The 14,532-nt window shown below is 38.9% G+C and overlaps 1 protein-coding gene across 2 annotated transcripts; it reads right to left on the reverse strand.

Annotated features, from left to right (window-relative positions):
• Positions 1–1,619: 1,619 nt before the first annotated feature.
• Positions 1,620–14,032, reverse strand: ARHGAP11A (Rho GTPase activating protein 11A). Of its 2 annotated transcripts, XM_066321427.1 has the most exons (12): positions 13,866–14,032; positions 11,829–11,899; positions 11,423–11,519; positions 10,669–10,919; positions 10,067–10,227; positions 9,234–9,380; positions 8,131–8,205; positions 7,339–7,506; positions 5,999–6,134; positions 5,591–5,699; positions 4,668–4,815; positions 1,620–4,274 (listed from the first exon to the last, which is right to left on the reverse strand). In XM_066321427.1, exons 1-12 carry the CDS (start codon positions 13,995–13,997, stop codon positions 2,695–2,697), a joined length of 3,075 nt encoding a protein of 1,024 aa, XP_066177524.1. In that variant the 5' UTR covers positions 13,998–14,032; the 3' UTR covers positions 1,620–2,694. The 2 variants fall into 2 exon arrangements, with proteins under 2 accessions (XP_066177524.1, XP_066177525.1); XM_066321428.1 differs by lacking the exon at positions 8,131–8,205.
• Positions 14,033–14,532: the final 500 nt, after the last annotated feature.

A 14,532-nucleotide genomic window follows, 5' to 3' on the forward strand; every position in this document is an offset into this window, starting at 1 on the left:
GGCACAAAGCTCGGGGGTGAGAGGGAGATATTAAAAACCTCCCTTTTTAACTTAACAGTCTGAAAATGATACGAACGGTTTTGATGCATTAACGGTGACAGAAATCATATTGCATATTACTGGGACAGTAGCCATCTTCCTGCTGTGATTTCTCTCTCTAGAATAATAGGAACAGGGGTTTATTTACGGGATTGACAGTGTTACCTAACTGCAGCTTTACAGGGTAGCAACACGGCAACCATCTCCAAGGATTTGCAAGTAAAAGGCTACATGCAGATAAGACATCTAGACATCAATCTAGACATCATCCAGAGCGGAGGTTACCAAGAACTTAACTACAAGTGTCTTGATAAATGAAGTCTCTCATCTAACACAGCACTGGGCAAAACGGTAGCTCCTAAAGGTTATTCTATGTATCACACCTTCTCTAGAATGCATAGCATCCCAGTTTAGTATAGCTATCCACAGGAAACTCTCTGTCATTATACGCCGTAAACCACAACAGTTCCATGAACTACACTTGCACATGCAGGTTATTCTCTTTTTGCTGATCCCAGTACATTATGCAAGCTCTAACCTGCAGGATTAAGCAGTACGATCTTCCACTTGGCATCGAGTGTGTCTTTCTGCAAAATATAACTGTATAAAGGGACGTACGTCCAAACTGTTCTCCAAAATCTCTAAAAACAGAACCCAAACTTTTTTTTTCTACTACAGGTTTCTTTGTCAGAGCCCTACCAAATTCCCCCTAAGAATCTAAGCAGGCGTTTCAAGATTAGCTTGCATGGATGATTAAAACTGGCATACTGCTCCACATAGGACACATGGTTAATATGTACCAAATATTTTGAATGCTAATGAAGCTTTGACAATCTTAATCTTCGTCTTCTAAACAAAAAGCAATGTGACATGTCACTGTTACAGGAGTCGGACCTTATTTTCTTCCTGACACTGCCTTTATCTCCTTCTGTCTTATTTCCAGCTCCTACCTCCTTGCCTGAGCCATGACAGCTGGAAGTTGTTTTGCTAATCCTTACTTTTCTCAGTGAGATGATGAGCACCAAAACATGGCACTCTGGTGCCTGCTCAGCCTATTGAGGGACCTGCCAGCACCAGCTAAAGGCAGGAGGTGGGAGCATGCTGCCAAGAGAAGCAGCTTCCGCTTTGAATAGTGGTGAACTGTGATATTCTTTAATTCATGAAACTGAAGCTTGCCACAACACCAAGAAATCTGGTTAAGATCTCTTAATGGCTGGCTCCCTGGTATTAGACTTTACAGTAATGTAGCAAGAAGAGTGAGGTAGGAGGTTCCCACACATCAACCAGTTCAACTTGAAATTTGGTGGATACATGATGATGGAGACAGGGAACAGAAAAGAACTATTCTTTTGATTAACAAACCCTTTTAAGAAATTTAGAAGGCTACAGCTGATAAACTATGCTACTTTGTGCCTTTTGCTAGTTATGAAAATTACCAACACGCAGCTGAGATGAACAAAAAGGACAGCCAGAAGAGATTTACTTCTGGCTTCAGTATTTTCAGATTTACTAATTTTGGTGTTTACAGTCTGCATAAAACAGCATAACCAAACTTTCCAAGTCATTGTAGAAGAGCAAGCTCAAAAAAGGGCAAACACAATGGTTTTATTAAAACCAAAAGTATCCAGTGCTTCAGCTCTAATATTTTGCCAATAAGCAATTCACACATAGAAAAAGCTAATGAACGGTTTCAAGTGTTTACTCTTAAATAACTTTACAACTGATGACAGACAAACAGTTTTCATTCCAAAAGATGTAAACATTTGCTTGTGCAAATCAACCTTTAACACGCTATGGCTTCTTACATTCATCTCTTACAACACTTCCTGCATCTAAACCCAGCTTCTGCACCACTTAGCTAACATAATTCTACAGCTTGAAAAATAAGTTAAAACTCCCCTCTCATATTAAGATAAAACATTACTCATAACTGAAAATACTTGGTACCTACTACACAACACTGGATGAAGTTTTAAGACTTTTCAATTCTTGAATAAACTGCACATTTGTTTTCCATGTGTTCTAATAGTTCTCCAGTGTGTGCACACGTGGATTATATTTTGATATTTACCTACTCAAGTAAAATATGCTCCCAATTTACTCCAACAAAACAAAAAACATTGTCTCGAAATAAGAGCTCATACGAAATCCAACTTAGTAGTACCAAGGGGTGCTACAATACACGTAAAGCTAAAAAGTAAATAAATTTAACTACTGATACTCAGCATTAAAACACTTCCTTTCATAGGTCTGTTAAATTTGTTTTAAATAATTGAGGAATTATTTTTGAACTTGATATTAAATCTAAATACTGCAAGAACAGTTTTGGGAGATGCAGCATGTTTTTAGAAGCTGAGATAATCTAAACGTGAGATCTAACACAAACATTTGTGTTAGATTATTTATAGATTACCAGATTATTTTTGTTTTATAAGTTAAATTCACTTAGTTGAACTGACTAGCATTTGCAGAAGTTTCAGTAAATGAAGAAAACCTCAACATGAAACAAATTGCTATTTGTACATCTTCACAACTCATTCATTTAAAACAAATGAAAAATTAAAAATAGAAAGAGCTAGAAAAAAAAAATACAAATTTAGATTTTCCAAAGGTTAACCAAGTTACAAAGAAGCCATTTAGCCATCACATTTGGTCTTATAAATCTACTGGCTTTGCAGTTGGTAGCAGTTTTACTTCAGATATTGGATTCTTTGGAGAGCCTCTATAACGAACTCTTTCTTTTCCTGAAGCACTTCTTGTGAGCATCGATTTTTCTAGGGCAGCACCTGGAATATTTATATTTGCATTCCCTTTCAAACTGGATTTAACCATTTCATGATTGGTCAGATCTTCCAAAACAGACTTTGATGGATGAACAGTTGCTTTTTGTTCATGGATTCCAGCAATAACATCAGGCTTGTCTGATGGCTTTAATGGTCTGCAACATGATTTGGACGTCAAGTCCAGCTGCTTATGAGCTGCAGAAATTTGGTCACGTGTGCTTTCACTCCTGCGTGGCAAAAGCAAGGAATTCTTTGAGGGTTTTCCTGTGCAGGGGAATAGGGCAGAATCATAGCTCAAAGATTTAACAAGTGGTGAACCAACACCAACTGATTTAACCGTCTGAGAGCTTACAGATTGTCTGCTAGCCTCCAAAAGGGAATTCATTCTTCTTACAGACTGCCTAACCGGAGTACGTTGAAACTTCAGAGGTGGTTTAGTTTTGCTTGCACAATTTGGATCATTTAATGAAAGCTGGTTGAACCACTGTATGTGGTCTGAAACCTTCCCATGGTCAGAAACAGTCGATGTTTTAGTTAAAATTTTATCTGAATTTTCAGCTTTCAAGTACTGGTTGCCCATTTCATTTTGTGATTTAGGCAACTGTGATGTAGGCAGCTGTCCTGCCAAAGAAGGTTTAGCAGTACCCTCTTCCAAATTACAGCACTTCACCATACAGGTTTCAGCTGATTCTGAGTGTATTAATTCCATTTCCTCTTTTCTTCCAGAGAAATCAGATTTGTGCAAGTCATCTTTTGTTGAACTGTTCTCAACAGTAAACTTATCTTCCTTGGATAGTACTTGAGGCATAGAAAGGTCTTTTACTTTCCTTGTAGCTGGTTTTGGGACCTGAAGTTCAATCTCAATAGAAGATTTGAAGTTTCTTTTCTCCAAAATGTCCATTTCCTCTTTTTTTGACTGCTGTTTATCAGCAGCAGAAGATTGATTAAATTGGTGCGACAGCTCTCTGCATTTTACATTTGCTAGATTTTCAGAAACTTCTTCTGCTAACAACTCTTTCACTGAACTGAGCCCTGAGGGACATGGAGTTTCATTTAATGTTTCACTTGCTACAGCTGAGAGGGATGATTTTTTATCACCCATCAAATTGTGAAGAATACTCCCAGAAGCAGAGAAGGCTTGTTTAACTTTCAGTAATGTTTCTGTAGTTGAATTACTTTCATCTTCACAAAACACAAGTTCCAAGTTGTTGTCTTGTTTGCTTACAGTTGCAGATTTGAATTCATCTGGAATAACTGGTGGCTTTCTAAATATCAAAACAGATTCTGAAGAGCTGACTCCCATTTCAGAGCGTCCAGGCAGAATTTGCTCATTCTTGCTGATCACCTGAGAATCCGTAACAGTGGGACTATTCCATGACATTCGGTGAACTACTTTATTGTGACATTTTGGAGTTAGCAAGTTTTCTTCTGACTTGCTTACATTCCTTGAACCTTAAAATAAATACCACAGTGTTTAAGAATATTTTATTGTGATTTTATTGTGACTATAGACAAAATTCTTACTAAAAAATAATTATCAAAGCAGCGCTGAATTTAAAGATGCCATTATGCCCTTAAATTTCAGAAATGTAAAAAAGGTTATAATATTAAGAAAAATTGTGCATCCCCTCTTGTTTAACTAAGAGAGCTACAAAAATAAACTAGAAACACAAGCTTGCTTTAGACCAATTCTTTTTCCCAAAAAGCTATTAACAAACAAGTGATTTGTGACTTAGCTAGAAGCATACTTTTAATCCAGTTGCTTTTATACTTTTATCCATAAAGTCGCTTTTGCAAAGTAAATAAAGAGCGTTCCCCATCTAATATATTTGATTAGGCAAATACCTTTCTTAGGGAATTTTTCATTAACATATGGGCTGAAGAGTACATCTCTTTTTGCACATTCAGTTCTGCTTTCCAAACCTTGCTGACTTGCAAGACGCCTTCCAATATTTTCTGATCTATTGCCAGCTGCACATCCTGATGTGATATTCTTGAACAAACAAAAAACATTAATTGCTTTTATACAAACTTGTCATTTGGAATCTCATTTACAGAGGAAGCTTCAGGAAACCACTACACAAATCAGCCACAGCAGCCTTTTCTTGGCCATACTTCCTCTTGCCTTGATTCTCTGCAGACCTAAGTGGGGAACAGGCTCCCTGCAGTCAGGCACACTTAATCACACTGAACAGAGACTCTGTGCGCAGGCTCTGCCAGTTGGACACTCAGCAACTGTGAGACCCAGTGATCACAAGCCTGGTAGGTTGATCCCACCAAGCAGGGAAGCTCCCACCCAGCCACATGCTGCTTTCCCCATTCCCCAACAGGATGAGGAAGAGAATTGGAAAGATGAAAAGGGACACACACACCCACAGATGAAAAAACCCAAATCCACACATGATGCAAAGGTCATCACTTACAACAATCAGGCCAATTCTCAGCAAACCTCTGAGCAGTGGCTACTTTCCATAAATTATCCCCATCCCAGTTTTACTGGTGAACTTAACATTACATGGCATGGAATTGCTCCTTGGTCAGTTCAGGTCAGCTGCTCCCTCCCTCAGCATCTTGCCCATGCCAACCAAACAGTACAAGCTGATCAGTTACTGCTATGCAAATAAACCTCAAGCTTCTTGTACTTGACAGCAAGCAGGTTCAATTAACACTGGATCCATCCCTCCATTACAAAATACATCCGTCCTGCTCCTGAAAAGCGGTGCCCCAAACTTTGAATTAAAATCTGCAGTCTAATGAGAAGTACTTACCATTTCTCTGTTGCTTTTCCCCAAACCAAATTTCAAGCGTAAAGACCTACGAACCATTTCTTTTCTGCTTATCTTTGGAGAAAAACAACCTGTCTTTCCTGACTCAGCCCTGGAAGGACACAAGGGAAGAAGGGACATAAACTCTTTAGGAGGGCAATGAAAACATCCTGACATTTCTTTAAGTAAAACTGGAGGAAATAACTGTATATTGCTTTCTTGCCCACCTTTCTTTAATAAGCACAGAGAGCTATACCAGATCTTATTTTGTTTTGAGCTCAAATTTTGCAACATCAGGAGATCTGGTGGTTTTAAGATTACTATAAAAAATTACCAAAACGTGTACTTTTGAGACAGTGTGGGATCTAGACACATCTTTCCATCTTATCTTTGGGTTTTGAGAGTTAATACCTGTATAGTTTTTTGCTTGCAAGTCTTTTACTTCTTCTATTCCCAGTACTGGGCACATGATTTTCACCCGTGGTTGAAGGAGATAATGAGCTTTGTGATGACTCAAGACACAGACAAGGACTTGCTTCGAACTGAACTAAAGGGACAAAATGATTTGTATATGAACTTAAAATAGTCACGTTTTTCAGATAAAGATTTATGCGTTAATACAATAAAGAACAGGTTTTTAAACATAAGCACAATTTTTTTGCTTATTTTGTAGAGTGCTGGCTTGAAACTACTTTGACTTCCACTTTAAAATGAAACAAAGCCGTTGCTTGTAGCATCCATAGAAGGGCAGGAATGCAATTAATCACATGCTACAGATATCACTACCTCAAATTAAGTTTCCATGTTTATCATCACATCCGTTTCTCAAATTTAAGAGCTCAATAAGAAAAAATTAAACAGTCTCATTATTATTTGCAGTGTGCTTTTTTTTTTTTACATACCTAGCCAGAACAGCTAAAGCAACAATGAAGAAAAGAGTTGCTTTTTTTACTACCGGATATTTTATGAAACACTTGCATCACTGCTATCCTTATAAAATGTCATTGCTTTGTTTTGCTTTTCCATAAAAACAAGAATTTCATGGAGAACATGAAAATTCTTTAATAACAAAAGCACTGTTTTATAACACTAATTTGAGGGGAAAAAGAAATTCAAGCAAAACAGCCAATCTAGAAATAGCCTTCCACTCAGTTGGCAGCATATTAAAGAACCAAATAAAAATAAAACAGGATTTTCAGAATAGCCTGATGGTTGGAAGCACTCTAGCAGAATAAAGTAGTACTAAAGCATTGTCAAACGAAAGTAAAATTTTCTCTAGAGTTTTGAGATGTAGCATCTAGAGAAAAACACAAGAAGTGACACAAGAAAGAAGCTTTATAAAAGTAACATTTACATTTCACATAGAGCTAAGATTAGCTATTTAAGCATTTAGGAGACAGAAGGCTACAACTTGCAAAAGGTTGGAAGCATAGGCAGCCTCAGGGATTTGTGCACCAAGAAAGAAACAGGAGTATAACCTGATACATAAAAAAAAAAGGTAGGATATCAGGATTGCAAGAAGAGATATTAAGAGAACATTAAAAACAAGAAAGAATTTGGCTTTTACTCAATCTATGTAACATGAGTCACCAATGAACATAAACATATTTTCCAAGATGGGGAAATAGTGCAAGGAACACTTCAGCAGTGAGCATGAGTGACTGTCTAACAAGAACAAACAGCTCCACTCTTAAATTAAAAGCCACCAACAACCACTTCCAAGGAGCAAGGAAAGAGTGATGGCACTGTACCTGATGCTGGTGTTGAGCTGCTGTTAAATATGCTACTTGGTAAAAACTCAAAGGCAAAACTATGCTTGAAAGATCGTCTCTTCTTGCTGGACAGGCCTTGAGAGGAATCAGTTGGAAGCTTCCGCTTGGTACTTGGAGTAAGGACCACTGGAGTCACTGATGAAAGGACTGAAATTAAGAAAATCAAATTTGCAGTAATAGCCTAAAAGCTGGAGAGTTTAGTAAACTAAACAGCTGTTTTGAGGTTTTTTTAACTCTGAAAAAACTTGTTGCGAAAGCTTAGCCAAAGTGCATGCATTTTGAACAGGCAAAGCAATCAGTATAGCTTAGGGTTTGATTTTTTATTTTGTTGCATTTTTTCCAAGTTTAGAGCACCAGAAAGGAAAATCCAAACCCACACATCAATAAAACAATATAGGTATTAGGAGGAAGTAAATGTATAGTCATCTTCTGTAAATTTTAGAGACAGTAAGTGTGAAAGAATTTTAGTCTTCGCAGATTCATTCCAAAGATGATAAAATGCCGCACTACTGCACTGAAGCCTTAGTGGTTCATTAGCTAGAAAGCACAAGTGAGCTAAACCACACAGCTCACTGCTGCAGTGATTGTAGCTGCTCCAAGAATTACAGTAAATGCAGTATCCTCAATAAATATGTATCTATAGTCCATTTTAAACAATTTAAATTTTTATCTAAGTTCTAATTCTTTAGTAAAAAAAACTTATTGAATATAGTTAACAAATCCAGAAGATACTGCACGGGCTTTACCCAGTACAAATACACCAATACCTACCGCTTCTGTCTTGTTGAGGTGTAGTGGAGGGTGTTCTGTTAGATTTAAATTTATTCAATGCTCCACTAACAATATCTGAAATGCAAGACACACCGAGCAATCAACTTTAAATCTGAAGCTTGTCTTGCTCTGTTTTCAACCCAAGTTTAATTTGTTTTTTGGTTTTTGGTTTTTTTTTTTTTTTCAGGGAGGCAGAAACCAAATCGGTTTAAATGGTTGTTTCATGTACAGAATATTATAACCCAAATCTTCCCACGAACAGAGTTTTTATTGCTTTCACAATAGCTGAAAGCCTATTTTCCTTAAAATAAAAATTATTTTAAAAAACCAAACAAAAAAATCCAACAAACAGAGCAGTTCACAGTACAATACACAAAAAACCATGCCATGGGTAAACATACAGTCATACAGCCTTGATTTCAACTACTGTCAGGTTTAATACTCTAGGTACATGAGCTAAATAAATATCTGTGTTTTTATAGTAATATATAAAAGATGCCTTTGCAGTGGATTTGAATGAAGTCAAACATACATGTTCCATAGTATTATCTCTAGGAGTGCAGAACTGAGAATGTACCATTTAATTGCCCATATCTGGCAAAAAAACCCAAACTCAATCCTGTTGAAAACTGAAAAAACCTCATCCAAAATCCAAGATCCATGGTACCAGAACACACAGTATCCAATAATATGCAAGTCAGATTTACACTTCAAAACAAAAATTAGCTACTCTAATTCAAAATACACTTGCCATTTGCATCTCTGCTTTCTCATGACCTGAATTCTCAAAGTATATATTAAAGTACCATTTCAAAAATAGCAACAATAACAAACCCTTTAGCCTTCTGCAACAGGATCTGAAGTTGACTCAACAAAAAGCCAGAGTATTAATTTAGTTACACAAATCCAAAATACCTTATTTAGCAGACTAGAAAACTCAGAGTAAACATATAATAATGTGATTACTGAAGTAATATAGATTTTACAAATCAAATCAAACCAGTTTTGAAGACATCTGTTCTGCTTGTGGAAGAAGCAAGGATCAGACTACCTGAAGTCTCTATTCTGTTTTTAGTTTTGAAAGTTTCACAAGACATACCTACCCCCAACACTTCGGTGCCTTCTCCTCTTACACTCACTGGGAGATTCATTTTCGCTGTCTTCCTGGCCCCACAGTGAGGGAGTAGATTGAAAGACATCAACACCTAACATTGAAGGAATCTTTTCCAAGATGAATTCTGGTACTTGTCCTGGAATAGTTGAAAAGTATTTTTTAAATTATTCTTAAAAGTCGAAAAGAAGAGCTGCACACAGGTTGGTGCCCTGAGACACGTTGACAAGTGTTATAAATGCCTATTATAAAGTTGGCTTTTCGCAAGATGTGTGCTATATGATTAATAACTTTGTGGTATGGATATAAGATTTTATTTCTGCTGTTAGTAAAGAAAATTAGGCATAGTGGTAGTAGTGATATAGTATGCTTAAACTATCTATCTGTTTGGCTAAAATAACATCAAAAAAATCCAATGAACATTTTAAGAAGACTCTGCTATTGATATACCAACTATCAACATCTACCATCTGAAGAAAGCATAGACTAAAGCCCAATCTGGAGGTGATAATGAAGACACAACCGAAAAACACACATGCTCTAAAAAGGCAGACCCAAGGAGGGACCAAGCAAAACAATCCCTAGAATATGGAAACTAGTTTATGGAAAAACATGAATATTCAACAAACTGATACAACAAAAAGGATATTTAAAAGAAAGCCTATGAAATAGCAGTCTGCGGACTTGGCTAAATGCCAAGTCACCCGGCCAGCCGTACTTTGCTTTTTTCTTATCTCCTAATTGTCTTATCTTTTATTAAACCCGTTTCTTAAAATCTACATAAAAAGTGAATCTCATTTTTCACACAAGCATTTATCATCTTACCGATTTCTGCCGCATGGTCAATAAGCGTTTCCACCACAGCAGCTTGCAAGCGAATTTTTTTTTCGGTACTAGAGGACATCTTTTCATTTTCATTTGAGTGCAAGAGGTTGGGAGCAAAAATCACTGCCAGATTACTGCTATCCATTCTGTTTTCATTGGATCTTAACAAGAAAAGGCTTTTTTAACTCAAATTATCAGAATATAAACAGTGGAGAAAGAAAAGACCAAATAAGACACATATAGTTAAAAAAATAAAAATGGACCCATTCACTGGAGTGCTTACATAACAAGATTAATGGATAGATATATCATTCCAGGCCAGATAATTGCACAACTACGTTACTGAAATCAAGAAATTATAGAATCTCCTCAGTCTTAGGGAATGCAAGGTATCAAATTATTAACAAAGCTTGAACAAAGCCAAGTCTCCATTTAATTATGTTTTTATAAAGAAAACCTTGGATTTGTGAAATAAAAGACTATGACTGAATTTAGTGAAAGTTTAAAATGGCAAACTATACACAGAAAATTACAGTACCTGCCTGGACAGAGAAGCGATTAAGGGAATTCAGAGCTGTTTACACCATGCCCTCTACACTGACCTTAAGGACACAGTTCTCAGAAAGTTGAAGAAGTATCTCAAAGCTGCAATTGTTCTGTCAGCCATCAAACAGGAAAGCAACATAGTTGCAGTTTTCTTCTCATTTCCAAGCCCCTGAGCTTTGAACAGGCCCTCCTGCAGGTGAGGTGGAAGGATGGGTTCTGGCAGCTCTCTAAAGAACTGTTTGAGAAGCCCTGCAACATCACATGGCAGTGCAGCTGAGAGGCAGTTTTCACCTTGATCCAGTTTACTCTGAAAATTTTCATAAGAAACACAATTTAAAGTCTTCAACATATTGTCAGATTTCTAAATTCAGACAGTAATGCTCTAGCCCATGTCACAACAGTCATCTCTTCTCCATCATTAGTTTCAGCCTTGTCTTGTTTTACCCAGCTACATTTACAGTGAGACGCAGGCAAGGTTGTTGGACCATGTGTGTTAATTTAGAGGTTTCCCATCTTCCCTCCACCCAGAGAACATTGCTAAACAAATATCCTTTTAGCATCCAGTGTGCACAACTGCTGATGAGTTTGTTCAGTCCCAAACTATTCTCATCACCTGGAAGGCAAAATATTTAAAAGGGAAAAAAAAAGGAGGAAGCCTGTCAGCTTCTGGACTTATCATTAAAGCAGGCAATGTTACCAACTTACTTCAAGTATTAAAACTTGAATATGACTGAAAAGAGACCAAAAATTAAAACAGGCTCAAGTGAAACGCAACTTATTAAGGAAAGAAGGGGCAGCTTTAGAGAATACCTTTAAAGCTTTTAATCGAACAAGAGATCCAGACTTCCTGAAAAGTCCCTCAGTGTGAACATATTCTTCCAAATATTCACATGTATCAACGAGAAAGCTGAGAAAAGAACAGTAACATAGTTCTGATGTTCAGAATAAGGCTTGGGTTTTTTCCCATTAAAACTATTTTGCCATTTTTTGTAAAACTTAATATATAGAAAAATTTCCCCTGTGACAAGAGTATAAAGAAATGCAACTGACTAAGAGGTCTGAATTCCCTGTCTAACTTCTGCATCCCTCCTTTTCCACCTGGAACTATTCTTTTAACCCCCAGGAACAAATAATTGCATTCCTTCTTCTGACAAGGGTTCAACACCATAAGGAGAGCAAAGTAATTACAAAATCCAAAAATACGTTGTTAATTTACCTTGGAATATAACCATATTCTGGCACAAGTGATTGTGGCAATGCATGAAAAGATATTCCAAAGATTTTACCCTGAAACACAAAATTTAAATCATGTCATTTGAAAGCTGATGTAATAATCAACTACATATGACAAAGCAGCACCCATTCCACAAGTCTACATAAGGGTAGTTAAGACAAAAAACAAAGTCTTTCAGATAAGACAGATAAGAGGTATTGTCCAGAAAATCACTGTTGTCTCCAGAGATCTAAAGCAATGCTGATTCTAGTTACAGGTAACATCCTAGATGATTGTGAAAGAGTACTAAGCTTTTCTGCTGTATGTTTCAACTAACTGCTTGTAAAATAAGAAGTGTTTCTTCTAGGACTCATAAATCAGTAAGGATATTAACCAGATTGTTTTGGAATTTCACCTTAATTTTTCAAATTGACTATATCCTATTTTTCTTAGAAGTCAACACAAGACAATTGAAAAAAATTTTTTTTTTAGTAATTTTTTCCTCAAGATTGCTCTTTGAGGAAGGATTAAACTCAACAGAACAAACTAGACAACTGTTCTGAACATCGTAGTCAGCATTTGTTCTTAAAAAACTGATGCCTACTGCCTTATGGCAAGACATTAGAATACGTTACAGATTAGAAAATAAGTAAATCTCATCGGTTATTACTACTGATGTTCACCTATGGCATCAACAAGTTTTACATCCCACAACTTGTACTTCATTTTTTTATATTCATCTTTACATTACATGCAAGCCAGCCCCTCTCCCAGCCAGGACTGGGATCATGCCAGTTTGTTCTTAGAGCTGAATGCGAACTCTTAGTCACTCATAGCTGAAACTCAACATGCTGTCCATGTTAAGAAAACAGTTAATCAGTAACTAACCCATTAGACCAAATCTAATCTGTCCTACAGAAAACAAACATAACAGAGTCAGGAAGGAGAACCAACACATCTGTCATTGTGTTCCAGGTTCCTACTAAAACTACAAAAAGAAAATTAACTCCAAGAGAGAATGTTTTTTCTGTATGCACAAGATTACATACTAGAAAATTCTAGTGGTTTGGAATTCAACATTTAAAACTCCTAACTGATATGCTCACTTCACTAGGTTTTTGTTTGAAGTATCAGAAGCTGTGATTAAATTTCTTGTTAATAAATAATAAAGCTAATAAAATTATGTCTGTTCGCTCATAACAGAAATAAAACATCCCTTGGCAAAACAAATGTTTTTCTATAGCTTTTCCTACCTTGCTCAGTAGTATTTTCTTCCTTGCATACAGTTTAAGCACTACAAACAGCATAAACATCTTTTATCAAGACATACATATACTGTTCACAGTTTTTATTATCTTGCCTTCAAATGGAAAAGGAAAGTCTAGAACCATATTAATAGTTGATATTGACAAGGGGAAGAAAACTAATTCTAACTGTACTCTTGCTTTCTCCCTTTCCAAACAACCCAGCTCAAGCATGTCTTCCCAACTTCTTTAGTTGGCATTGACCAAGGATTACTGGAGCATTGTGTCTGAGATGTCTTCTCAGCCTCGCAGAAAGCTCAGCCTGGGGATATTCAGCTCTGTGCCATACCAGTTACACAGAGATCTTGTGACATCAGTCACGGTGGAGCATAAAAAGGGGCGGGCACGGATCAGAGGCGAGTGTGCGTGTTTGAGCGGCCAGCAAGCCCACGGACAAAAGAGGAACACATCTCCTTCGCCATCTGGCCTGCCCGACAACACGCGAGTCCCGAACTGCCGGGCGGGGGCACCCAGCGCCACGGAGCCATTGCCTTCCTGAATCATAACTCGGCCATACAACGGCCCCTGGAGCATTTGCACGCTGAAGAAAAGGGGGAAAAAGCTCTTTTCTCCATTACAGGAAGCGATGCCCTGTTAGGAGCTGGCAGGAGCCGCTGCCTTGCGGGAGCGGCAGTGCTGCCGGAACCAGCGCTCCCGGCGACAGGACCGGCCTCTGGACCCGTGTGAGCTTTGGCTCCGGGAAGCGGAGCCCTCTGAGCTCCCCCGCCCCGCTCACCTCCGCTGCCGCCGCTGCTCCCGGCGCCTTGGCCGCCACCAGACAGCTCCCGCTCTTCACCTTGATCCCGTACGAAGCCCGGAGCTCCTCCAACACCGCCAGCCGCACCAGCCTCCGCCTCTGCTCTGCCATCCCTGCACCCCCCGCCCTCTCTCCCCCGGCCCGGCCCGGCCCCGCCGCCCCTCAGACCCCTCTGGGCGCCATCGCGGCCCCGCTCACCGCCCGGCTCAAACCCAGCGCGCGGCCCCGCCCGCGCCTCTGATTGGGCCGTTCGCCGTTCGAAATCAGGCCCCGGCCGCCCAACGGCCACTCGGGGCTGCCCCGCCGCGCCTGTCTCCGTGCGCCGCCTCCAAGCCAGCCAAGGCCCCCGCGCGCCGCCGCGGGCGATCGCGCTGGCTGCCTAAGGGCCAGGAGGGGGGCAATGGTGGCAGCGCCCTTACCCCTCGGGCCACACATCTTCATCATCCTTCCGTCCCATATCCTCTCAATTCCTCCATCCCGTGTGCCCTCATCCCCAACGCGTGCCCGCCCCCATAAGTGTCGGCCCAGTGGTGCCGAGAATGGGGATGGTTCAGCTGTTGAGGCTTAAAAGCAAGAGTTTCTTTTTTCCGAGAAGAAGTTTCAAATAAAGACAGCCACCCACCGCAGTTTTGTGGGTAAACTGGGC

This window comes from Sylvia atricapilla, chromosome 6 (assembly GCF_009819655.1).
Source record: "Sylvia atricapilla isolate bSylAtr1 chromosome 6, bSylAtr1.pri, whole genome shotgun sequence".
Taxonomy (NCBI): Eukaryota; Metazoa; Chordata; class Aves; order Passeriformes; family Sylviidae; genus Sylvia; species Sylvia atricapilla.